Consider the following 27,009-nt stretch of genomic DNA (forward strand, 5'->3'; position numbering starts at 1 on the left):
ATTTTGAAAGCTTGACTTCAGTTTATTAAAGTAGTTTGAACAGGTGCAATTACAGAATGCATTGTGCCACCCAGCAGCACCTCACCGCTCTGCAAGCGGGCTACAATACCAGCACCCCAGAAAGACAACCAGTGCACACATAGAATCACAACATAGTAACCACACAGCACCTGAAAGGTTAACTATTTGTAGAAGATCAAGAGTTGGTCGGGTTATAGCGAAATGCAATCCGAAACATCTGTAGGAGACGAGGGGTGTACAGAAAGGATTGTGGAACTATGGACGAATGCAGCGAATAGGTGCCGTGGAATAGAGTAGAGTCTACCATGATTCTGAAAAAAATTATTCAGTGTCAAGTTATAGGCTGGAAAGCAAGAGGTCTGTAGATTTAGAACATGCTTTCTGCTCCTTTTTTCCCTTAAGCGGTTTACTTGACTAATTTCCAGCAGTTCAATCTAAGAATTGTGTTGCTGAAAGAAAGGTTTGATTGAACAGTATTATACAAGTAAAAGGGAAAGTTATAAGAAGTGAGTGACGGAAACGTGATCAGGCTCAGCTTACACCTCTGAACATTTAAACAAAAAAAAATCTTTTTATATATAGTTTTTTGTATCATGAATTTTTCCAGGGGACCTTTTCTGTACACACTGTACAGTATGACATTGATACCCTGTACAAGTTTATCATTTATCCCTGAGTTTTCTTGGCTATTGTAAGTTTGTTTTTGTTTTTGTTATCACTCCCCTCTGCTTTCCATGTAAGTGCTTCAAGCACTTGGTGAAGCATTCAGTAATATACAGGGCTCAAGAAGTGAAAACAGTGCAGAAGCTGCTTTCAGTAAGCTGGAAAGACATTTCTGAAGGTGCATCTACCCAGACTCCAGCAGTCTGAATGGAAACAAATTATATAATCACTGGTGCATTGGTCCAGTTTGAAAACATTGCTATTAAAAACCTGCAGCTCCCCACAATCTAATTTATTTACTGCAGTATGTTCTTCCATAGTTAGACCTTCTGTGTGCTCTTCAGAAACAAGACCTTGTTGGCGTACCACTTTGTATGTATAGCCCAGTTTCAGCAGCTGCAGATAAATCCCCCTTCTCGAAGCCTTTTTACCTAGAAAGGCAAATCTGAGAATAAACCTATGAAACATACTGCAGTACATTGAAGAGGTCACTAGTGTGCATGTCGGGCGTTCTGTTAACAATTCAGCCCAGCAAGAGACCTCAGATCTCAGAGTAGTGGGAGTGTGTGTTTGGGGGCGGCGACAGATGTCTTATCGCTGTTGTATTAGGGAGAAGTGTGTGACTCGGTCCTAGCATGACTTGTGCTGAGAGCAGCCTAGGTTCATATTCATCAGAGATTCCTTAATCAGTTGTCATTAGGGTTAGGTTTTGCTGAGGTGCAGGAGGGCTGTCCGTTCCATGTCTGCCTCTGCTCAGCACATGCTCTGTTCTGAAAGGATGAAGCCCACCTGAAATCTGTCAAACATCATCAGATTCACGCAGTTTAACGCTGCCAAAGGTCAGCGCTGATCTGTCCTCCAGGCAGCTTGTTTTGGTGTGCAAAGTTCCAGGCACCTGGAAACAAAATGCTCAGCTTGTTAGTTTTTTTTTTTTTTTTTTTGTTCTGGTGAATTGCGAGAAGGAGAATGCAGAAAGTTCAGACGGATTTCTGTCACACAATTGTGTCACACATGGCTCTGAAATATAAAACGGTTCCCATCAATTTAGAAACAGTTATGTAATAATTTAGAAGTGCTTGCCTAAGAATGAAAGAAAGGTCACATTTGAATATGAGTTCTAAGGTTAATATGCGTCTCACTTTAACCCCCTCTCTGCTTCCTGCAGACTGAAGGCGGCAGAGGATCTGTTTTGATCTCTGCCCCAGGTCCTTGCATGTGTGGCACCAGGGCGACCCCTTCAAGAACAATCTAATTTGCACTAATTCTCCAACCCTGCCAGGCTGCATTGCTAATACTTAGGCAGTAAGGGCTGAGCACCTGCTTGTGCGGTCTTTTCAGAGGATTACATTTTATATAGGGGAGATGTACTGATTTGAAGTCGGCAACAAAATCGACCCTGGTACATCCCTGAGCATCGAGGTGAAAGAAACATCCATAACGCGTAACCTAAAGACTACAGCGAACTTCCTGCCAGAGAAAACTGAAAAAAAAAAAAAACTCTTATCTGGACTATTCATCTTATAGGTGAAATCATAAGTGTTGCTACTGGTGGTGTCAATGACCCCCCCCCCCCATCTGATTGCTATGCTAAACACCATTCAACAATAATTAAATGCAACCAGTGTTCATAATCTTCATCATAATGTTCATCTTCTTATTTTATCTGGCATGTCCAATTGAGTTGGACAAAGACAACAGCAGACAAATAACACAAGCGTTCAAATCATGCATCCACATACAGCATTATAACAATTACAGCATGTCCTTTACAAAATCTGAAAAAAGCAGTTCAGTGATCATTAATTCTACACATAACTCCATTTATAATCGGCACAGCTTGAAATCTCGCTGGGTGTTTTTACAACTCAGTGCTCCTTTTCCCATGCCAGTGTGGACTGTAGGAGCCATGGACTAGATCAGCTTGATGCTCTTTCTTATTGATTTTCGTAGCTGCGCGTCTTTTTGGTAAGCTCTTGACTTTCTTCCGGCAGCTTCAAAGGAAGCACTTTCAGCAGTCTGCCAAAACGCCTGACCGGATTTCACAGCAGCGTCGCTGTCCTTGAATACCAGTGTATCAAGCTTCACTTTTTGATTTGGTTCCAGCCCGCATTACACATTCAAATCTGCATTTCATCCCACTTTGCTGTTCTCTTGCGTACAGACAAGCACTCCTGTTAAGAGCTGAGCTCGACAGGCTCACCGCCAGAGCTGGATGCCTATGACCTGCTCTAGAGCACTCGAGCCCCTTTGCAGCACCACACCAGACGTGGACTGCGGTTCAATAAGCGCTAATCTTTTGTAAACCTGCTTTTATTTGTATGCTACTCATTTTATAGATGTCCTTTTAATCACTAACCTTGTTGTACACACTGTGTCCTGCCATGCAACATGATTCAAGTCATTTTTTCCCAAACTTTCAAATGAAGTTGAACTAGGTGTTCTATTTTTTTCTAGAGTTTGTGAACATTCAGTCTGTGTATGTATGTGTTCAATTAGGTTTTGCTGCTCTTGAAAGCTAGTGACGTGTATTGGGTGGAGTTTAGCTTTTTCGTTTGTTTGTTATTCCAGTGTGTGGCAGCTGGTTTTTAATGGCAGGTGTGTGTTTCTCTTTCAGGTCTGCCGTACGGCTGGGAGGAAGCGTACACAGCAGACGGGATCAAGTACTATATTAAGTAAGTATTGCCCCTGGTTTCATTCACAGCTGGAGGAGAGTAAGCAGGGATGCCCGCTTTACTTGTTGTCTTTGTAAGTTTTCATTTTTACTTTTAAGCGATTAGCTACCAGGAAGAAGAAGCGAGTTCATCCTATAGCATTAGCTTTGAACTATCTGAATATTTCAAAACACGCATTGCTGCCACATGGGGGGATATTTTTTTATTGTATTACATTATTATGTGTTAGTTTTCTAGTATTTAAATGATAAATGTACTTGCATGATTTCTGTAAAATGTACAGTGGAATGCGTGATTTCTGTAGAATACTCTGGGAAGGCATTGGAACAAATTCAATACTGTTTTTGCTGGACAGTGTGAGGTGAGTCTGCATTTCAGCAGCTTTACCACTTAGATATAAATTTCAGTTCATTGGGGGTTCAAAGCATATCTGCAGGAATCATGCTGTGCAAGCTACAGTGTACTGAGGTCCAGTAATCTCAGATTAGATCTTGCTCTCCTTGCGCAGATTGAGTCAGAGCTGTTTAACCACGGTACTGTAACCAAACTAAAAATAAACAATGAAATAAAGAGATGTGAAATACTTTCCAGGGCCTTGCTCATTCAACACGCTGTGCTGTACCTATCTTAACAAGCAGTATGGGTAACCGCAAGACAGCATAGCGCCAAAGCATCACTGTCTGTCTTACCTGCTCCAAGGAAGAAGCAGCTAATTACAATTACAACAGCAGTACCTTCAGATAAAACTAATAGGACTATTTAACCTGGGAAATGTGATACCACACAGTACAGTGACTAAAGCACTGAGGGATCTTAGGTGTGTACAGTCTGTAAATATCCACTAGCAGGAGCATCAACTGACCCTTGTTAATTCCCTGAAGGCACTTTTTTTTTTTTAAGAGACATTTCCTATATAAGCATCACAATAATTATTTAACATTTCGCATTAGCATTGCTAGGTGATTCAGTTCCATGTGATAGCCTTTATTTTTAGAACTCTGTTTTTTTCAGTGTGTGTGAGTGTGTGTGTGTTTTCCTTGCACAGAGCCAGTTAGTGCTGATCAGTACTGGGCACATTGTGGCCCCATTTGTAACAGTCAGTGTCATAAAATTCCTTAAGTATTAAGTTTAAGTGTTACACTCAAGAATCACTTAAGGGGATAGCTAAGGGAAGTGAAATGTACGGTGTTCTGTGTGTAACAGGGTGGAGGCTGGGTGCAAACCGGCGATCCTGCGCACCGCAAGCGAGCGTCTTAACCACTGCGCAAGAGCCTGGCTCATCTGCATTCATGGTTGTAGCACTTTTAACCTTGTCTCACTGACGATGGGACAGAATCCGTAACAGCAGTGCCTCACACAACACTGCCCGTTTACAACTGGCTGCAAGAACTCCTAACGTCTGTCTCTTTTTCTCTTTCTTTTTTGCTCCAGCCATGTGACGCAGACGACCTCATGGGTCCACCCTGTGACCAGTGCACTCGGTCTGTCTCGCTCGGAGAGAGACGGAGAGGACGTCACCAGAGACCTCCAGGAGCACCGAAGTTAACCCAAAAACCACGGAGCAAGAATCCGTACCCCTCTGCCTGTCCCGTTCCCATTGTGCTTCACTGGCCCTTGCTTACCTCCAGTACTCCCACACACACTGTTCACAAACTGCAAGCGTTATGCCTGGTTTAGACAGTGCACAGTGCAGTACCATATACAGTGTGTATGATCGTTTTCATAGAGAGAAAATAGTCAATGTAAGTTGTCAAGGTAATCCAGTGTGTTTTCACAGACCACTGTCAGCACTAGTCAGGGGCTGCTTACCTTAGGAAGACCATGATTAGTGTTAATCAGGGGTCTGGGAGGCTAGCTGTAAAATCTTAGCTTTTTAATATTTGTTTTGACTTTTTATTTTTATTTTTTTTAGCCAGCACCATGAAGTATTTGTTTATTGAACACTAATCCAGGTTTTAAAGATCCTAACATAAAGTACAGTCTTTTAAGGAAAGGTGTTCTGAACCAAAGTGGACCCCCTTCTTTGTTGCCTCTTTCAGTTGACTGTCAGGTTGTAACACTCTGGATCTTTTAATGGGCCACTAAGCTGTGATGCCCTTGACCATCAGGACTCTGTTTCTTTTTGTTTTAATTATGTGTTGTTGCAATTCCACCTCCTCAGTTAAGGTCAGTGTAGACGCCACTCATGTTCAGTGTTTGACATTAACACAGGGGTTTGCGACCTTTGGTCTTGCGGTCCATTCAGTTTCAACTTTAATTACTCAATTGCTCTCCAGCAGCATCATGGTCAGTTGTATAATTAAGGAACTGGTTGACACAAAAGTCCTATAATGGAATGAAAGAGCCAAAGTTCCCTAACCCCTGCTTAAACACAAGCCATGTCAATATAATAAAGCCTGTATATATTGTATAATTAGTTGTACAGTACGCTTTCAAAACTAAGCGAGAGTTGGTGTCGGTTTTCAAGCAAGAAAGAATCTGTGCCAAGTAGCCGAAAGTGTTTTGATTTTTTTCACCTGTGACCTAACTGAGCTGCTGCACACGGTTCAGGTCCGGTTCCTTGTTCCAGTGACAAGTAAGCATGTTGCAATTTTGTTTATTTTAAATTAGGACAGAAGGAAGGGGTCAGACATAAACACTGTGCAAATGATGTCAAGTTTCCTAATCTCAGTGGAAATTAAAATAAAACGCAACAAAGTAGACAGGAAGGAAGAACAAACCCATCGCTGGATCCGGCGATTTCCAAAGGGTTGCTGAACTTAATCAAAAAGAAAACATAGCAGTCGTCTTATTGTGAATTAGGATAACCCAAACTGCATCTTTGAACCTGAATCTGCACACAATGGACCCTGATTGTTTCTAAAGTCCTAATAGGAAATCATATGTTTACGTGAACATCGGCCACATTAGAGCTTTTTGATTTCCACATCCTACAAGTAAACACTGCCTTGCATTCATCAAAGAGCTAGTTTGAGTCAGACCTCGACCGCCCTGTTTTAAAGCCCGGGCAAAGCCATTCAAACAGGAGTTTTAACAGTATGATGGACTCTCGCTAATCTAAACTTGCTAGTACCAGCTGTGCTGTCACTGGAACCATGCTATTATAATGAATGTCATGCGGATCACTGCTGTAGTAAATGCACTGTGACGAGTGTGTAAAACATATCCCATTGTTTCTGTATGTGCTATTCATGGGGTTATTCCACATTTCTGATGTTAGACATGTTAGTGTGGTGCAGATTCTGATCAGTGAGAGGCTTCTGTGTAAATCAAGCAGCCTGCTGTTTGCTAGTTTTAATCTGGTTGCAGTTATTTTGTCTTTTGAATGTAATTCAAAAATATTACCCTGCTTGATATGAAAAAGCATTGAACGTTTTCTCATTGGGATCATACTGAAATGATATGAAGCCAATATCAACCCAAACACATTCCACACCATGCTTATTATAAACAGTATTTTACGTGTCGCAGAATGCAAATGCATTTTCTTTTACTATTCATTTCAGTGATATTTAGTGATCGGGTGTTTTAAAGAGTTTTGCCTGCATTATTACATTATGCCTACAAAAATACATTTTGAAATGGACATTTTAAACACATTACATAAGCAATCCCTGGTGAACGCAGTAAAGGATGGTCAATACCGAGTGACGGCTCAAACAGAAACCATGCACATGTACATAAATACGTACATACAAACATTTTACTTGGGCAGTATATCCTGTGGCTTAACATGAGGAGGTTGACTGGTATGAATGTTGAAACTTTTCATGTGCAATTTCTGTATGTTTTTCTTGTCATTTTATTTCTGTTACGCCACACACTGTATTTCATTTTTTAAATGTGTTTAGTGATATGCTTTTAAAACATCTTGTTTTTATTGCACAGCGGATGGTATGGTGTGGTTAATTAATGTATACCTTATGGCTGTCAACAGGCCTAATAAACCACGTATCCAATATTGGTTTGCTTGTGACTGGCTTGAACCTATTGCTGCTTTTCACTGTCAAATACAAGTCTACAATACATTGCGCATCTTTTATATAGGAAAATAGTGATGGTAATACATATTATTTTGTCCTCTTAACAGTTATATTAATGTTTTGCCAAGTTAGTACAGTTATTATCTGAAGCAAATTGTTCTGGACTAGATTCCTACAGCTAGTCCTCTTAACTATCATTAGCACGATTTGTACAGCTTGTAAAAGCCACTTCAATGAAGTTACCAAACAAGTAATAAAAAATGGAGGTATTTCACTTCGGGGCTTGTGAGTAGTCTGAAACAGTTTCTTTATTCATTAAGAATTATGACTGGAGTTTTTTTCCTGTTTGCACGAATCACAGTTTGGAGTAAATAGCTTTGAGAATTGAGCGCTCTGTGTATGTTATACTAGCTATTTATTTTATTCATTCAGGCACTTGATAAATACACATCCTTCCCAGAGTCAGACAGGCTGCTGTGAATCCCAGAACACGGCCTTGTTTACCTGCAGACGGTACAGCAGCTGGTCATGCATTGATTCTGTGAGAGCTGCCGATTTGATAGTATTTTATGTCAGCCCTTGTCTCCCGTGAATGGCCCACACAGGCAGGTCTTGACTATTTAGCAAATGAAGCTACTACCAGGACAGACCTGAACAGTGTGTGGCCACTGGGGATGAAAACATTGATCCCAACAGATGTTATAAAAGGATTGATTATCAATCAAGGCAAATAGCAATTTGCCATTGTGCAGGAGTACTCGAATTAAGAGAAGCTGTCAGCAAGCGACCACTGGTTTTTAAAAAGCAATGCATGCTTTCTATCTTTATCATTCTACATCAGCCATTACAGGAACAAAGCCGTAAATGTATGTACAGTACATACAGTAGCAATCCTGTTTATGTTTAATCCATAACAGAATCTGCAGAATTTGATTTGAATATGTTAATATTAAATTGTCATCTGTTTTTTTTGTTTTTTCTTTTCAATTGCATTACTAAGAATATGTTTAGAAGTGTTTGGCGACTGCCTCTCGTCAAGTTTCCCGTGCACTCTTTGTATGACCCAGCCTGACATAGCAAAGGGTGTGCTAGAAAAATAAAATGGTAGCATTCCACACATGCCTGTGTTCCAAATCCTGCGGTTTTCAGGACTACAGCCAATAAATCATTAAATTCCAACAAACAAGCAAAAAGAGGCATAAAAATACCAACTTTTTTTAGCACTTTTTTTAGTGTCCGTCACCCCAGAAGAGAGGAATTTAGTTCTGAGTGTCTGTGGCTGGTTCTGTCAAACCTGAAGGATGTGCTGTTATTGCCTGGGGCTGTTCACTCACTGGAGCTGAGACATCTGGTCTAGAATAACAGAATAATGACATTGGAGAGACTGCTTCATCCTGGTGCAACATGGCCTTCCCTGAGGAAAGTGTCTTGCTGCCAAGATGAGAATCTCAATCCCTCACACTACTAGGTGCTAATAATGAGGGGTTCGGTCATAAACATAGCATGGCGACATTCAATGAAAACTTTCCAGACGAGGTAAAGTATCGATGTGTTTCAAATGAAGGTCTTGGGTTCTGCTGGCTTTGCATTGTATTGTTTTTTGATTGTATCAGCCTTTCAGAGAGGTAAGATTTTCTGCAGATTCCAGATGCGTATCTGAGTAATGCTCGGGTGTCCCAAAACAAAGCCACCAAACTTGGACCCGATGTGGACCAGGCTGCGGTAGAATGGACTTTCCCCAGATTTCCGGCCGGCTAGCGTTATTGAGTCAATAGAACCCACTAAGTGCCAAGCTAGGTACGTGGATAGCCATGTGTACTGCAGGGTCAATCCAGATTTCATGGCCATAGCTACTGAACAATACCGTGTAATATCTTTCTGATACCGTATAGATGCTGTTTTCAGCTGTCTCCTTTTCCCTTTTCGGGTTGCATTTTTAGTTCTAAAGTATGGTGGTTCAAGTTGGCAGCTGCTTAACATTCCAGCAGATATTTTCACTCCACATCTGGTTCCATTATAATGCTGCGTAAACCGTATGCCTGAGCTATCTGCCTATGGAGCTACTGTGCTTTGCAGCAGCTTATCTGCAGTCATGGCTTTGAAGTAACTCCATTCAAAGCAGAAATGACTTAATGGACACTGAAATAACGTCAACGACAGAGTGACTGGGCAAATCGTACTGTTCCAGATTGCACCATGCTGCTAAGCAGGTGTGGAGCTTGATTTAAGCAAATTGATGCTCCCGAAATTCAGTGGTTTAATTACATGGGGTTAAACATGCTTTTGTTTCCATGCATTGTACTTGTTTCGTTAACAGACTATTCCATGAAGGTACATGACATGCTGTGTTTATTTATGAGGATGCTCATAAACAAACCACACGCCTGCTTCAGTACAGTAAACCACAATTACAAAAGGGAGTTCTTCTGGCTTTGCACCATGCTGTGCACAAGCAGCAGTCTGGCCTCCAGGTGTGTTTGAATAATTATGTTGTTTGCATAAATGGAAACAAACATTTTTACTGCACCTAGGAACTTACCTTGCAGCACAGCACGTCCTTTATTCTTTGTGCAGTGCTCACTATATTTCAGAAATCGATCATTCCCGAGTTCTGTTACTTCACACTTAGGCAGTGTTGACAGTAAACTGTACGTGTGCTACAATGCTTTACTGTACAGGGATCCTCACTTTGTTGCAACTGAACAGAGATTTGATATCATCTCCTCCCTGAGACTTTGAATTGTCTCTGCTTCAAACTCAAGGAGGAAAGCTAGGCATCCACGTGACACGAGTGCATTGCTGCTGCACAGTGCCTTTCCAGAAAAGATCCAGGCCTTTGAACACTTAATGCCAGAATCAGCTGCATCAGAGATAAAAAAAAAGTTAAAAAAAAAAGTTAAAAAAAAAACACTTTAAATAATTTAATGGAGCCTGTCTGCCTAGCTTGAGACGCTATTCAGGGAGAATCAAGCTTTTGTGAAGAAATAAAGTTCATTGCAGTATGTTTAAGTCATCTGATCTCACTTTTTTTTTTACTTTATCAGGGCCAAACACAGCTGGAGGCTCTCTGAATATTTCATGCAGCAACACAGTCTCCTTTTCATAGATTAGAATCGATAGGGGTCATCTAAAAGCCATGTGCTTCAAAGAAAAAAAAGGAGAAGATCTTAATACTGGAGACATTCCTCCCTATACTGCTTCTTTGAAATATGCACCAATATAAACCAATGAAATTTGCATCCTACATACTGTCACCCGCTGGACTATTACAGCCACCTTGTGCATGCACAAACCTATGTAGAGTATAGGACCTCACCCAGCAGTGTAGCAGTGTATTCTAAACCAATGTCTCTCTACTACCCCAGACAATAAAGAGATCAGGAACATGGAGAAATGCAGAGTTTTTGGGAGACACTACAGTCCGCAAAAAGGTGTTTCCCATCGTAAAAGCATTGCAAAGTGTAATAAAACACAGTGAAAGCATGGTAATGCATAAGTAAACATTGCAAAGAATAGTGAGGTATGGTAAAGCATATTAACCCTCTCAGTCCCACCTGATCTCAGTGCTGTATGTTAACACATGCTGTAGGGAATCACGTTGGAACTTCATGTCCCAGTCTGAGGTAATGTAGAAATATACTGTTATGTAAAAAAAAAATAATAATCGTGTCCTGTTTTCATGAATACTCAATAAAGGAGTTCCTATTTTAATTATATAACTTAATTTCGCATTCTGTTGCTGGACTGAAATAATTCCGGACTGAAAGGGTTAATAAACATAGCAGACCAGGGTAAACTATAGTAAATGCATAGTATAACTATGTGGAAAGCAGGCTGAAAACTGCAAAAATACTGAGGTAAAAGCTTACAAGGGTCCCCATACTCAAAATGTTGTTTAGTTCAGGGACACCCATTCATAAAAAGTAAGAATGAAACCTGATTAAAAACACATTTGTGGTTATTCACTCCAACTGACCAAACGGCGCTACCTCCCTTTGGTTTCTCAGTGCTGAGATAACAGATATTAGAGAGCCAATTAGTGCAAGCTGGGATGCTGGCAGTGTGAAGTCTTGCTGAGCTACAACATTCGCTGCTCTGGCGTTCCAGATAACACCCCCTCCTGCCCTCCCTAAAACCTGCCGTGCACAACAACGACGACGTGCTGTTGCGAAGGAAGTGTAAACAGGACAGCTCGACTGAATTCCTTAAACACACGGGCAGCTAACTTTCATCACAGGGCCGCTAGGTAGGTTCATTTCACTCGAACACGTTGCCTGCGAGACGGACAGAACTCACGGGTGCGAGAATTAGCCTGTAACACCGGCTGCCTTGCAAGGAGCTTATATGGGGCTTATGCCCCTGTATGTGATTACGTCACCTACCAACACTGCTGCTGGGTATTTTAGGTATTTAAAAAGGTAGAATAATTGATTACAGATCGGCTGAATAAGGATGAAGGATTTATAGTCTGAAACGTTCTGATAATTGATTTGTAATCAATTAGTCCACATTTTTTAAGTACCTAAAATATCCTTTTTTTCTTATTGATAATTTTGGTACACAGCAGACTTCCTTTTTCTCAAATTTATATGCATATGCATGTATGCAGCCTGTACTTTTTTGCGTTTTCCTTTCCCAGCGGGAAAACATGAAGTCCAATGTGACAAGTCCAGAGACATTTCAGCGTTAATGCTTTGCTACTGCGATTGGTTAAAAGTAGGTCAGACCCGCCTCTTCACGTCACCTGCCATTCCCGCAGCCTGTACTGTACCCGTGCAGACTGCGTGATAAAGCTGTATCACTGTCGGGCCGGCGGCGCACCTGACCATTTGTTTCACAAATTCAGCAATATTTGTTACACCCAACGAGGGAGGGCGAGGCAGCTCGATTGATGCACGGCGCATTTGACCAGACACCAAAACCCACAACCAGGCAGGTGCGCCTGAGCTGTTTTCTGTTGATTTCTGTTGACCATACCCTTCACATCAGCTGCATGTCTCTCGTGCTAACGCCACTGGGGCTCGCCTTTGGAACCCTGGCATGATTTTATAAGACACCAAGTGCAGGATAATAAAAACTAAGCCCCGCTAGTTACCCGTGTTGCATGGCTCAGGACATGCTCACCGTGCACTGCCATCGTCATCACCACATGGGAACGCTCGTGCTTAAAAACAAGGCTGATCTGTAGTGCATGTAAAGGGCTATTGTACATTGCAATGTTTTGTTTTTTTTTCCAAAACGAAAATAACACACAGGCGAAATGCATGGTTTGAGAGTAAAAATAAGTGATTGCAGGAATGGTTTTACATACTTTCAAGGAGGTGTGAATTGCAATCAGAACTAAAAACGAACCAAAAAATAGTTTTTTTTTTATCCACCTGGACTTTGTTTTACAAATAAGATGCTGACAATAGTGCTGTAGGTAAAACAGTAAGGTGACGTGAAACACAAGCTTCGGCACCGAGGCTGCCTTTCTCTCCTCCCTCTTGTGGGCAGTACCACAGTTTGACGTCAGCGCTGTCAGGGTCTGCACATGGATTGAGAATCCTCTGAGCAGGGGCTGAGTCTAGCAGGAGGGTTTAACTTGTGTGAATGTATTGTTGTAAACATATTAGGTGGGAGAGCTGCAGGGGTTGTCTGGGTTTGTTATTCTGAATACTGAATACCAGTCCAGGATTATTTAAGAGTTTTCATTTTTATATATAGGTGCATATATATACATACATACATTTAAAAAAAAAAAAAAAAACTATATAGATATATTTTTTTAAGAAGATTTTTTTCATCTGTTCCCTACAAGAGATGGAGACAATGGCGAGACCGATCTCTGTAAACCGAACTTTCTTACCTCTGACGCACGGGGTTCTGAAATCGTTGCTGGAGAATCCTCTCAAACTGTCCCTGCACCACGAAGAAGGTACGTTATATAACCATAGACTGTTTCAAAAAAATGCAACGAAAAAATAAAACAAGCGCACTAATAATGCCACCTTATTGCATTAGACCTTGACAGCTGTATACAAATCTGCAGCATTTATTTTTTTATGCCAAATATTGTTTGCAGTTGTAGAATTTAACTGTGGGTATTTGGTGGGAAGTTTGTGTATAGAAACACGCTGCCTTGTTTACAAAATGCCTGTTCATGAAGTATTTGTTAGGGTTAGGAGCAGTAGCTGCTGCGTACAGTACCCGGCGCGCTTGTACTGTAAATGCATTGCAATTATTACTGATGTGACGTAGAAAATTAAGATACAAATTTGATTTTGGAATACACTTCAAAACAACAAACGTATTTGTTCAGAACATCCGTCTTGTGTTGCGGTGTGGTTTACAACATTATGCTTTGCTGTCATCCCGTTAACGGAATTCTGAATTGGAGCCAATAGCGCTTCACCGCTCTGCACTCGAAACCGATTATTATAGCTTTTTATTATTACTGTCTTTCCCTGGTATTTGGTCTCTTTATTCTCTGATGTAAAGTATCAGCTTCTGTAATGCAAGTTGTGTTGACAGTTGTTCTGAAAATATAAACTGCTGCTCTGGGCTGAATACAGACAGGAAATTTAATGAACCGGAATGCTCTGCTGTATACTCATTTCCAGTATTTCCCATGAAATCCCTATAGAGCGCTGTGTTTCTTTCTCAAGGAGCCGTCAGCTTTTCTTTCAACAGTGGTCTTCTTAATTAATGCACATCTTTCCATGTAACAAGTCAAAATCTCTCTGACTTGCCTGTAAGATTTATAATCTAGTCACCTGTTTATCTGTTTGTCTATCTATCTATCCGTCTATCTGTCCATCAATCAATCTATCTGTATATGAAATCCAGCTATTATGTCCACTGAGCGAGTTATATGCTTGGTATTAAGACAGAGTGGAGTTAACCCATTAAGTATCAAATGCGTTTCTTTGCAAAAATCAGAAACACGCTGCATTTATGTAATTGGATACATTACATTTAAACTTAATTTTTGTGGTTAACAAAATCAGAGTAAGTTATAATTACAATACAGTTAAAGAGAAAATTAAAATAACAGGGATATGATGCCAGGTAAAAATGCTCCAAAAAAAAAAAAAGGCAAAGTAACCAGTCCCCAGATGAGGCCAGTAGCACTCAATGTGTTAATGGTGATCCTGTCTGTATCTGGACCTGGCTGGAAAGGGTTTGCTGTGTAATGACATGGTTGTTATTTTGCTGCAGGCTTTTGGAAGGAGAAGGAGAAGGAGTTGAAATTGGAAGATGACGGTTCTGGCAGCAATATGCCGCAGTCTGCTTTCTTGGGTCCCACGCTGTGGGATAAGACCCTGCCTTACGATGGGGACTGCTTTCAGCTGGAATACATGGACCTTGAGGAGTTTCTCTCGGAAAACGGGATCCCGTCCGGCCCCAGCCAGCACAACCAGCACCAGCACCAGCAGCCCGCCCTGCCACTGGCACCCGCACCCCCTCCCACCCCCTCCGTCATGGACCTCAGCAATCAGGCGTCCACTTCCGTTCACCAGGCCATGGGCAACCAGAACTGCATGCACAGCCCAGGCAGAGCAGGTAACCAGACCAGCCTCCAAACCCCAGCTGCAAAGCACTAGCACAAGTAGAATGAACACAGTTCTACTGGGAACGAGCTTCCACATTTCATTTTCGATCTCATATCAATGCTAGGGGGCTGAATTGCAAAATGAGCTGTACAGACTTCTTGCCTTCACTGTGCCTCAGCTATATGCTCAAGATAATTAAATACATTAGAAACACATTTAAATAGGGATCCAGACTCCCTCCCCCTATCCTAAATAGTGGCCTTTGCACACGTGACAGTTGCTTTTGCTAGATTTTCCACATTAGGTACGCAACAGAATACTCATTGGTGTCCAGAATATATTAGCCCTTCTAACCAAGATCACCAGTTTGTATTTAAAAAGCTATTTTAGTGGCAGACATGAGCTGGAGTATGATATGATCTGATTGAATTACTAATCATACATCCTAGAATGAACTGAGCCACTGTGTATAGTTCTGTATTTACATTTATTGTAATATTGACTGTGAAGGAAATTCTTATTTTTGGACAGGGTCTTTTTAGAAGGTGCAAAATTATCAACCCCACTCCTCCACAATGAAAAGTCAGAGATGCCCAGCGAGTCACCCTTGGTCACAAAGTGCAGATGTTAAAGCATGTATTGACAGGAATGAGAGTTTATCTTCAACCTAGGAACTTTTCTACACAGCTCAAGAATGTCCAAAATGTCCTGAAATAAACTTTTTTTTTTTTTTAATCAGTTAAACCTTTTGTGTGTATCCAAAAAATTACTTTTCAAAAGAACCAACTTTGTAATGTTTCGATATGTTTAACATGCCTTTGCCTGTGTGTGTGTCCTTGTATATCGTGCAGCAGACACACCTTTCATTAAAGGTGCAGAGAGCAGGTGTTATGATTGAATAATTGGACTAGTGTGCTGACAAAACTAAACAAGGAGCTTCGTCACAAACATTTCCCATAAACAACTGCTGCAGGTCACTAATCACAACTCCAGCACTGCAGCGCCATGGTTTGTTTGGGAGCGGACAGATTTCTGGTCCAGCTCGAAAGGTCACAAGTGTTGGACTTCAATCAGATGTTGAATTTCAGCGAGGGTTCTTTAAGGAGCCCTGGTCTGATTGTTTCCACGCCTCAGCCAATGGGTGATAGGAATGTGAGGCACTGGCTGCCGGCCAGATGCATACCCCTAAGTTTGATTACACTCCGATAATGAGAGTCTGGGTAGATGGAATGCATGCTCAGCTTTCAGGAACACAGCACAAGCATGTCCTGCCGTTTATGATCTTTACGTCAAGGACCTATTCCTGTTTATTTGTTTCCCGTGCACCACGCCCCTCTTTTCTCTTTAAAGGAATGCAACAAGTCGATTGTGTAAAGTTAGTTAGCTGAGCTAATTTAAGGGATGCAGTATTCCTGTGTCATGTTTAATAACAGTAAGCTGTCCGTGTGCACCACACCTCCACACAGGAGTGGCTGTTTTCACAGTGGTTTATAGCTATGGAAGCTGGTACAGTTAGTCAATTAGGTCAAAAATGCATGCAGTCAAATACCAATTTACCGGCCTTTTCAAGTTTCTCTCAAGTTTTTAGATTTTTTTTTTTATCACTGTTTCCAGAGATTTGGTTCTAAGTTCTGCTGCTGGGTTTTTCTTGGATGATCCATGAAAAAAAAAAAACTTCCATACCCGTTGACCCCACCAACCTCAAAAGATATATTAGTAATCACGAAATGAAACGATCCTGGTGTACAAAACCACTTCATGCATTTACTTCTGTTAATAAACACCATCACAAACTTGCGAATTGATGACAACCATGCTGGTTAACATAGCTGAGACTGTCCAGCATTGCATGTGGCCTGTTAAATTTGTTCAGAATCCAAACGAACACAGTGTGAGCACAGCAGCCCATTGAGCTAAAAGAAACACTGTTAATAATAATACTCATTTGTGCTGTTGGAGAAGGTGCTAACCCTTTCATTGAACCCTTCAAAGCTGGATTACACTGGGATTTCCTGCCTGTGTCTCTTTTTTTGCACTGTTGTACGATGTGAGCCTCATCCATTCCCTCCTTCCACAGCGTGCAGGACCACGTGACTGACACATGGTGGCGCCTTGTGCTCTGATCAGACTGGCAGCAGCTGAGCATGGCATGAGACCTGCTCCATAGAATTCACCTCCTCCTTCCTGCAGCTCTCACAATGGAACAAACGTGCTGCAGTTAATCCTCAAGGCAGTGTCTGAATCTGCCCTGCCCACCCTCAAGGGTATCGTATTGCAGGGTGCCCTAGTTAAGCACTGTTAATAGCAGGGTACCAGGCAGTTAAAGCACACTAGTACCCCATGTATTGATAAATATGCATCGTACTGCAAGACATGCAATATTCACAAATTCTAGTTTAATGCAAGGATGAGCAAGAAATTAATGCACAAAAAAGTTCTGCAGTGTCATTTTTAGGTTCTGGTAGACTTTAGCAGTAGCTTATTTAAGAGTACCCTACAGACTGAATATTATTATTAACAACCCCTCAGATCAAACCTCCAGTCAGACACAGTTTTCCATGTTTACAAGTGAGAAAACCTCAATAATTCCGTGCAGACTTAAATAAACAACGGCTCACTGTACAGGGAACCAAATGCATTTTGTAATATGATTTAAATATGCAGTAAAATCTGATTAGAAATTGGGTTAGCGGCATGAATTGAGAAGGGGTTGGAGGAGGCGCTCAAAAGCACTGATTTCTAATTACATGGAAATGATTCATTTTGTGTGTGTAAAAGTAACGAGCGAGGTTTAAAAACCAGGTCTAGTTGCATGCTGAGAGGTCCATAACCCATCTGCCTCCTCTCCATGACGATGTATAAATAGCTGAGACTGTGATTGACCCTGATGCCTCAGAGGCAGCAAATCAGCACGCTGGATTGGAAACAGCCGGGCTCCTTGCCAGACCCAGCACTGGAAATCCATACTGGATGTTTGCATGGGTGCAGTAAGAAACAGTCGACTGTCACTCCAGGCATGTTCTGTACAGCGCTGGGAACCAGGCCAGGCTCAAAGCGCATATATTAAATCTAAACTGACGCCAGTGAGTTGCAGCTTCGATTTTGTTTTCCCTCTCGCACTCTTTTCCCCTAGAAGAAGTTTTTAAAAGAAAAGTTGGTGGAAGTTCGTACCTATCTCTATCCAGGTTTTTTTCTACCAGTGTATATTAAACCTGTCTAAGTCGACTGAGAAATCAGACGTTCTGGCTTAACATTCTCATTTATGCAGATTGGAGGAATGTGCAAAAAAAAAAAAATCCTTCTTTTTTTAATCTTTCTCTGTACACAGTACATAAAACTTGAAACACTGGATCTAGCAAGACACATTTTTTTTAAATGCTGTAGTTGCATTGTAACTTTTTAATTGCAAGTCTGAGCACTATAGATTCAGCCACTTGTATGGCTCTCTAATTGAACAACATAGCTAATGTGGGGCAATTGAAACAGCACACCATCAATGTGCCTTTTTACTGTAAATAGCCGATTAAGTCAACACTGTAATGACTTAGAAACATATGAATTAAATATATTATGCAGATAACAGTGCAAAACCCACAGGTCATCATTTGTGTGTCTTTACCGAGACGAGACCCTAATAAGTGATCAGCACGACGCCCCTTGTGGGCAGAGTCCTTCCAGCACTGAGCAGACTGCTGGCTAGAGATGTCAAGCTCGGCTTGTCTACACGATTGAAACGCCTTCTTTGGGATGGATTTTCTCTGTAGATGTAATCTGGGGTTTAGTGGGCTGCTTTGAAGGAGTGCTGTGTGATCCTGAGCCCAGAGACTTCACTCCAGTTCTAGCCTGGCAGCCTCTCGTGTTGTTTGTGTTTCTCTCTGGCACTCAGCCAGGACGTGTTCCCAAAGCAGCAGGGCTGGGTAACTGTGCAGAGCACGAGGAAGCTTGTCCTAATCTGTGCCAAATCACCCGAGGGGCCACCGGACAGTCATCTTGCATGACATCCCCAGTACTCCCCATTTAATCAACCCACTAACACACCACACCTCCAGGCGAGAGATCCGTTTCTAGCCCCCCAACCCGCACCCGCCACCCACGAATTTCTCACCTGCTCCACAGTTTTTTCTTTGTGGTGTGCACATCCCCCTCGGAGACTATAAAGTATTAACCTCACCCCCCACTCCCCCATCCACCCAAACAATACCCCATGCCAAAACCCGGTTCCCTTAGTCACTTGACCCAACGTAGTGTCAAAACCAACAACCCTCACACCAAACCTCAAGACCCCATGGTTGCATCGTCGCAGGTCCATTAACGTATAATACCGTCATAAAGTTGTCCCACACTTTTCTTTGCCCTAAAGTTGACGTGTTGGGTTTTGGGTGTTTTTGTTTTTTTGGTTTTGTGTTTTTTTTGGTTTGTTTCACTGAGAAGTGGCTCTTTTTGTTTTGTTGTTTTTGGGTCTTGTTGGTTTTCACGGGGTGCTTTTTTTTGTTTTTTTGTTTTGTGTGTTGTTTTTGATGTTCTTTTTTTGTTTTTGTTGTGTTTGCTGACCGTGTTGGTGTTTGGCGTGTGAAAAGAATGCATGCGGCGCAAACTTGTGCAGCTCAACTGGGTTTAAACATTTAGACATACGAACAGAAACTTTCAGTGAGAGAGATGAATGGGAATGGCTTTGTGAATATTTCGCTGGTATTCAAGGTGTTGTCATCCAGGGTCAGGTCTCACTCTGAGGGGAAACTGGGCTGCATGATTTAAGGCGGTATTACCAGATTATGCTTGATTTGATCATTTGCAGATTGTGTCAGATCAAGTCAAGGCTACCTTAAATCACCTTCCAGAGCTCTGCACTGTAGTACAGTTTGGGGAAGAAAGTGCAGTGCTGTTTACACTTTGCATGCTCCCAGTGCTCCCCCTAAGGGATCAAGGGTGCAAATGCCGGATCAGCGCCATGTAATATTACCACAGCCTTTCTCTCTGCTCTCTCCACAGTCCTGCCCTCGGCTCGTAACACTCCCAGCCCAGTTGACCCCGACAGCATTCAGGTGCCCGTGGGCTACGAGCCGGACCCCTCGGACCTGGCCCTCTCCAGCGTCCCGGGACAGGAGGTGTTCGACCCGCGCAAGCGCAAGTTCTCAGATGAGGAGCTCAAACCGCAGCCCATGATCAAGAAGGCGCGCAAGATCTTCATTTCTGACGAGATGAAGGTAATTTGGAGCTGGTTTCTTTTTTTTTTTTTTTTTTTGCAGGGTTTTTGCAGGAGGGCGGGGGGATGACTTAAATGTGATTGCTGGAAAAAAAAACAAGCAAAGAAAGATAGTACTTGAGAATTTTCACATTGCAGTGGGAATGCACTGTGACTGTATTATTTAAATTCACTCCCCCCCCCCACCCCCCCCGGGGGCGTTGGCGGAGTACTCAGTGAGTCATTTCCAAGATAACGTGTTTACAATACCGTACTTTGTAGCATCGCTGAACACAAGAACATGGGTTACTTTTAATTGTCTTGTCTAAGAAACATTATCGCCGATTCATGCTATTGGTAGGAAAATGTATTTGCAAGCCTTGGGAAGCACTGCTGTAACTTCGTCACACACACACACAGATAGAGAATCAGACAGGTAATTTCGGAGACAGACGATATCTCCTTGGTCTGGTGGCACGCTCCATTGTAAATACTGGAAAACCGCCATCAGTTTTACGTTTGTTACACAACTGACAAGCCTCGCTCTTTGCTGCTATCACTGGCAAACTGTTGTACAAATAATATTCCTGCTGCAAAGGAATCGTAAACCATAAGTAAGGAAGGGTTAAATAAATTGGCTAGCAGCTCCATTGTTCCCATTTTGCAGTATCCCCTTTTTTCCTGTGCATTCACCATGGATTACCGTCGTTTGCTTTACCATACCTCACAGTACCATGCTGGCACTATTCTTTATTACACTGTTTTTACTATAGTAAACTTTTATTACCTCCCATTAAGGACAGGCTGATTGTTATGGCCACTGTATCTCCTGTAGATATAAAGGCGCCTGTCAATACTGCAATCTGCACTCACATGTTGGGCTCAAAGGTGCCTGCTCTCAGAAGTAGAATTAATTCTCTTTATAATCACTTCAGCTGCCCTTGATCCTGGTTAGAGTGCGTGACCCCACTTCACATGTTGTCCCAGCAAGCCCATTGGCCGGCAAGTTATGGGGGCTGGGTAAAAAGATTAAGCTTATCCATGTGATTCTGCAATCCCCGACCACGTTTCTTTTAGGATGGGATTAAAGGATTTGCCATTCCAATCTGATTAAATAAGAATGGATACACGGCGGGTCAATCGCTAATGAATTGCCTGAAGCTGATTTTACTCCATAGAATTGCATGGGAAAAAGAAATTGATTTGGGTTGTGCTTATTTTGGGGATTATTTCGGGTTTAGGTTTTTAGCTGTCAAAATTCTAAACAATTCTAAAAAAAAGTAATAATAATAATAATAATAATAATAATAATAATAATAATAATTATTATTATTATTATTATTATTATTATTATTATTATTATTATTATTAATATAATGACTCCGAGTCGGTGACAGAGTGTGACGCACACTAGGACTGTGTTCTACAAGATGCGTGTCGAGTGTCACAGCAGAGAATAGAACTTTCGCGAAACACTTTGTGACGGGCTCGACACTTTCCGCGATGTATTAAAATTATATATATATATATTATATATATATATATGCAGTAGCAAGCATGTGATCCGCACAGCACAACACTGTACATACTCTGACAAGCCCTAAACTCGTTATGAGAATGCTTTTCTTTCTTGTTGCTTCCTTTCTTAAAATACTAGTAGTATAATAACGCTCAAATGTGACCTGATTTTAAAAACTCCGTTGATCTCATGGCAACCAGATCACATGACCTACAGCACAGGAAGTACACAGAAAACAGGTATATAGTTTAGTAGCTGTGACACAGGGTCAGAGACCCCACATTCTAGGTACACTATTGTTTTGGATCTACTTATGTTTTCATAAGCCTGGCTTATTTAAAGTAAATAACCCTATGAAATATAACCCTGTGCCCATATTTACAGTAAATAATCCTATGAAATATAACTCTGTACCCTTTTCTTTTGCAACTTTCGAGCAGGACGACAAATACTGGGCAAGGCGCAGAAAGAACAACATGGCGGCCAAGAGGTCGCGCGACGCCCGGAGGCTGAAGGAGAACCAGATCGCCATCCGCGCCGGCTTTCTGGAGAAGGAGAACTCAGCGCTGCGGCAGGAGGTGGCAGAGCTGAGGAAAGAGCTGGGCCGCTGCAAGAACGTCCTGTCCAAATACGAGGCGAGGCACGGCCCCGTGTGAGAGCTTCCTGCCCAAAATCAGTAGCGCCACCCCAAAACAAACCCGTTGCCTGGCACTCTTACAAAAGAAGAACAATTCAAAGCCCTGTTTTGGTTTTTTTCTGCATTTTCACCACCCTTATATGTTAAAAGGATGCCAGTTTGCTTTCTGTTTTTACCTGAACTGAGAACCATCAGTAGCAATTCTTTCCACTTCTCATTCCTGATCTGTTCTTTCCAGTCTTAAGGGTACACCTCCTTGTATATGTTAAGTGCACAAGACCTTTGGGGTTTCAGTGATTAGAGAGTGCAAGATTATAATTTCTAGCTCGCTTTTTGTTGTATTTCACTTCTAGCAGGTGATTATTTGTCTTTTGTCCTAACATACTTCTGTACGTGCTGTGAGTTTTAACAATAGCTACATAGTAAGATCCTTACTCACCTGTCTGTGCGTGCTTGTTTGTGTCAGGTGAAGAGGTAGCTCTTCCTAACATCTCAGTGTGTGTGTGTGTGTGTATATAAAAAAAAAAAATATATATATATAGGTTTGCTATTAATAGAAAACACAAAGAGTGTTTTGGCACTATTCATAGCTCAAGCAATAATCCCAGTGTAGTGTAAGGTATGCGGTGGTCTCAAAAGGTAAAGACTTCGTCTCCCCCTAAGACACACCTAGCATGCAAGTGTTTGAGGTGATTGTGCTCAGCATCAGTGCGCAGATAGGTGGGGACTTTGGAACCAGCAGTTTGAGAACCTTTTCTTACACTGGTGCAACATTTAAAACGAATCTGGTCGATTTCATAGCAACTTTTTAAATGAATTATTGTGTTCATTTTGTATTATAGGGCTGTTTTCACTTTAATGCCTGGATTGTTTCAAAGAGTGACTTGTTAGGAATAAAGTCAAGTCTGGTGTGCTGGAGTATTGATTACAAACCATACAAAACTGTCTAATAAATATCACACTTTATTCTTAAAAAGCTTTGAACAAACAGCCCATGAGTTGGAGCATGCTGTAGTTGTTGATGTTGTTATTATTAGTATTATTATTATTATTATTATTATTATTATGATTATTTTAGCATGGTTTCTTTCCACAGTTGGGTTAAGTCTGATCTCTCTTGAGTTTTTCATTTTTCAGAGCATGATTTATAAGTAGAGCAATCAGACTTTTGAATTTGTTTTTGTAGCTGTGTGTTTGCCCTCTTTTGGATGCTAGTGGTGAGATGCATGTAAAAAGACATATTAATATATAAATATGTGGGCTGGTGTTGTCCTGTACTGTGGGTAATCTAATCAGCTTGTCAATCAATTTGTTTACAATAAACCAAAAAAAAAAAAATATTATAAAAGAGAGATTTAATGTTTATACAAAGCAATTATATAGGTAATTTTTTTGACAGTATTTTTCCAATACAAATACTGAGTGTATTTTAAGAGGCACTATATATATATATATGTAACTCAAACAATAGGTATACTATTTAAATATTAAATCTATAATATATAATCCCAGATATTGTACAGAGAGACTTGCTTTCAGCTTGTTGGTTCGCGTGGCATCTACAATTCTGCATTGCATGGCTCATCACCATGATTCATATCATATGAAGGGTTCAGACATTACAATGAAAAGGCATGTTTAGATAGTGAGGCCTTCAGGTCACAAAGGACAGCAGCAAAATAACAAAGAATGCAACATTCATAGAAACTGAACTGGTACAAAGTAACTTGGGGCAGCTGGGAGAATTCAAATCTTTTAACTAGGCATTATAGCAGTGCTCGTTTATGCAAAAGTTTGACTTCTTGTTGGTGAGTTGGTATTGCTCTGCTTATTTCCTTTGCTTTCCAGGAGTGATGTCTAATGCAGGGCTGTAGTGTCTCACTTCTTGGAGCGGTAAGGTCTTCAGAAATCTGTAGTTGATTCTGTTTTCCGAAAACGGAAGGTGAGGATTGTGATTGCGAGATGCAAACTAATTCTGCTAGGGAATTGTTTCCTGCCTCAAGACAGTCTGAACAGAGGATCATGCCAGAATGAGTTACCAGTACTCTCCTTGTGAAACCCATGTTACACCCAGTCCTGGATTTCACAGTCAGACCCCTGCTAAATCTACTCTGAGCTGCACTTCTCATCACGGTATGAGTAAGTCAGGTCGAAGTCTGTAGGGTTACTATTTGGAGCTGTTCAGGCTGCTGTAAGGAAGGTATAAATAATTTAACCGGGGTATGATTGCACACACCCCTGCGTCCTGATCAAGTAAATAATCCAGCTAATTGAGGGTAGCTCTGAAACCTGGGACTAGGTGCAGGGCGAGTGTGAGTTTTGTAATCCCGATAGCCCTATCTCGTATAAAGGAAATAACTCTGATTCTGAGTCTGTTCAAGTGCCTTGTAATTCAGTCAGTCAGTAATTCAGTGTGAGAGTTGCATCATCAAAGCAAACTTGAGTCTTTTACAAATGGCTTGGAGAGACCCAGAACTTCAGGACTGTCCAGTCTAGCAGTCTCTGACTTTCATTTTTACCCTTTTAGAGGCTCAAATAAAAAAATATATATATACACACCACTAGACTGCTTCAGCGAGAAGGGTACATAAAAGAGAATTTTAGTTTTATGTGTTGGATGCTAACCCTGTCCAGCCCAGGTCCTCTTCATGTCTGTACTTCTTAGTGTTCAACAATAAACTCTCTACAGTTTCTTCTCTCAAATGTGTGGTCTGCATTTTCTGCTTCCTTTTTGTATTTTTTCAAATTTAAGCCCATGCACATCAAGTAAATCAGAAAATAAATGGAATCTTCATTTATTAAGTGTTGCACACTTAAATGCTATACATCTGGCACGTTCATATATCTTACAGTCTATATAATGTTAAAGCATTAACACTTCTATCTGTAACATCCAATTATTATATTAACAGTATGACACGATCATTAATATCAAGCAAATTCCACAGTTTAGCGAAATGTAAACAGATTGGACTTCATACATATGTTTCTTCAGTACATAGAAAAATCATAATTGGTTTAATATCAATGCATTTCAGTTGACTGGTGAATTAATACTAGAGGTGAAGGGCCAGAAAGTGATACGCTGCCAGTGCTGTGATTGACTACTGCACAAATGACTACGAACAAGACAGACTGGTTCACCCACAACATCGTACATATGTTCACAATTTGATGAGTTAGTCACATAAATATATTGAAAAATAACTTTGCGGCCAAACTCAGCACATCGTACCCCTTTCTGGCGGTAATTTCCTTGTTTTCTGAGCTAAAATCATTTCAGCACAGCCGAGCAAGCGCGGTACACGGCGTAACACGTTTTAACGCGTACCACAAAATAACACGACACCGGGTACATAACCAAATTCTGAAGTACCAGTACTGCAAATCTTTAGGACTTGTAATGTGCAGGATCGTCCACAAGGGGGAGCGCAATGATGGCAAATGCTTTAGTCTTTCATTGATTTCCAGCTGATAAAATCTACAGCAAAGTATGCAGTGTTAAACTTCTCAAGAACACACACATTTTCTAAGCAAGCCTCAGGAGTCCAGTGCACAAAACACTAATGTGGAGTCTAGCCGTATTACCACATGCAAATCCTCTGTTTAATGCAAATGGCGCCCTCCCGAGTCTGTTTGATTTAGTACATATTTAGGTTTACATTTTGTAGGTGTTGATTGTTATTTGATTATAATGTAGAGCTTTAGATATTTCGATCCAACAGAATAAAATATGCTATTTGACCTTGTATTATATATTTGGAAGTTTTTGGGGTAATTCGGAATCAATGCAATGAGGATTCACAATATTATAAATACATTATTTTGTATTAGTTAACATGCTACAGATGCATCATAGTTTGAATGCAAAAAAAAATGACTACTGCCCGGAGTCACAAACCCAAGTATTATACTATTCTCATTGCAAGTGATCAAGAGTGGAACCTCGTGTTTATTGGCTAAACCTTAGCGGACATGTGATCACATGATGCCCCCAGGATTCCACCAACCAGAAAACCATACAGACAGAACACAGGGAAGGCTAAGAACAGTTCCTCCTATGATTAAGAAGATTCTGTTACTATAATTCAAAGCGTGGTTCTTTCTCGAGTTCCAATAACTCAGCCTTGTGACATTTCCATCAGATCTGTTCAGACTGTCTCATCTTCTAACATCTGATTGCAGATCAGTGGAACTCCCATCCAGCACCCCGCAAACCCAAACACTTCCCTTCTGCACAGCCACCAGTGGACATGTGCTGCCTGATTGCCAGCTTCATATACAGCCAAGAATGATATAAGCATTGACACTTGACCAGCAACTAAATCGCGCATACACAACAAGCCATGCCTGGATTCTTTTCATTTGTAACTCTAGTACCTGCCCCGTGCATCACTGGAGGACTATGCTCACTATAGTCTCTAATGGATTTTAAGCCTAGACAGATTCATAGGCTATCATGCAGAAGAAATGTGTTCCTTTCCTAATAAAACGGTTATGCTTTTTTATTTTTCTATTTTTTTTTTTAAGGGGCTCGTTTTTAGTTTATTAAGGGTTAACAACTACTTTACCGACACGTTAATAAATGTTTATTTTTTGGCAGTAGTTCAAATATAACGAGCTGTTTATGAAGGTCAGCTAATTGGGCTTGTCGTAGTCTTTTACTCCTATCCAGACGTATTCTGCAACGGAGTTTCAAATTGAAAGACTGGCTGAAGGACAAGTGCTGCTGCGGCAGCACTAACAATAGGACTGAATTGTATGCTGTGTTTCTTTGGGTTAACGTTCATGGCATCG

General features: G+C 41.1%; 2 protein-coding genes across 3 annotated transcripts in view; both read left to right on the forward strand.

The window, feature by feature from the left end:
- Window positions 1-7,727, forward strand: part of LOC121296436 (syntaxin-binding protein 4-like) — a 43,759-nt gene extending 36,032 nt beyond the window's left edge. The window contains exons 21-22 of the mRNA XM_041222007.1: window positions 3,299-3,356; window positions 4,788-7,727. Coding sequence (XP_041077941.1) covers window positions 3,299-3,356; window positions 4,788-4,902 — 173 coding nt within the window. The 3' untranslated portion in view covers window positions 4,903-7,727. The remainder of the gene's footprint in view (window positions 1-3,298; window positions 3,357-4,787) is intronic.
- Window positions 7,728-12,896: 5,169 nt separating this feature from the next.
- On the forward strand, window positions 12,897-24,915 carry LOC121296440 (hepatic leukemia factor-like). Of its 2 annotated transcripts, none has more exons than XM_041222017.1 (4): window positions 12,897-13,256; window positions 14,540-14,884; window positions 19,864-20,078; window positions 22,013-24,915. In XM_041222017.1, exons 1-4 carry the CDS (start codon window positions 13,142-13,144, stop codon window positions 22,229-22,231), a joined length of 894 nt encoding a protein of 297 aa, XP_041077951.1. In that variant the 5' UTR covers window positions 12,897-13,141; the 3' UTR covers window positions 22,232-24,915. The 2 variants fall into 2 exon arrangements, with proteins under 2 accessions (XP_041077951.1, XP_041077953.1); XM_041222019.1 differs by having other exon boundaries at window positions 22,016-24,915.
- The last annotated feature ends 2,094 nt before the right edge of the window (window positions 24,916-27,009 follow it).

The sequence above is a fragment of the Polyodon spathula genome, chromosome 21, assembly GCF_017654505.1.
Source record: "Polyodon spathula isolate WHYD16114869_AA chromosome 21, ASM1765450v1, whole genome shotgun sequence".
Lineage (NCBI taxonomy): Eukaryota > Metazoa > Chordata > Actinopteri > Acipenseriformes > Polyodontidae > Polyodon > Polyodon spathula.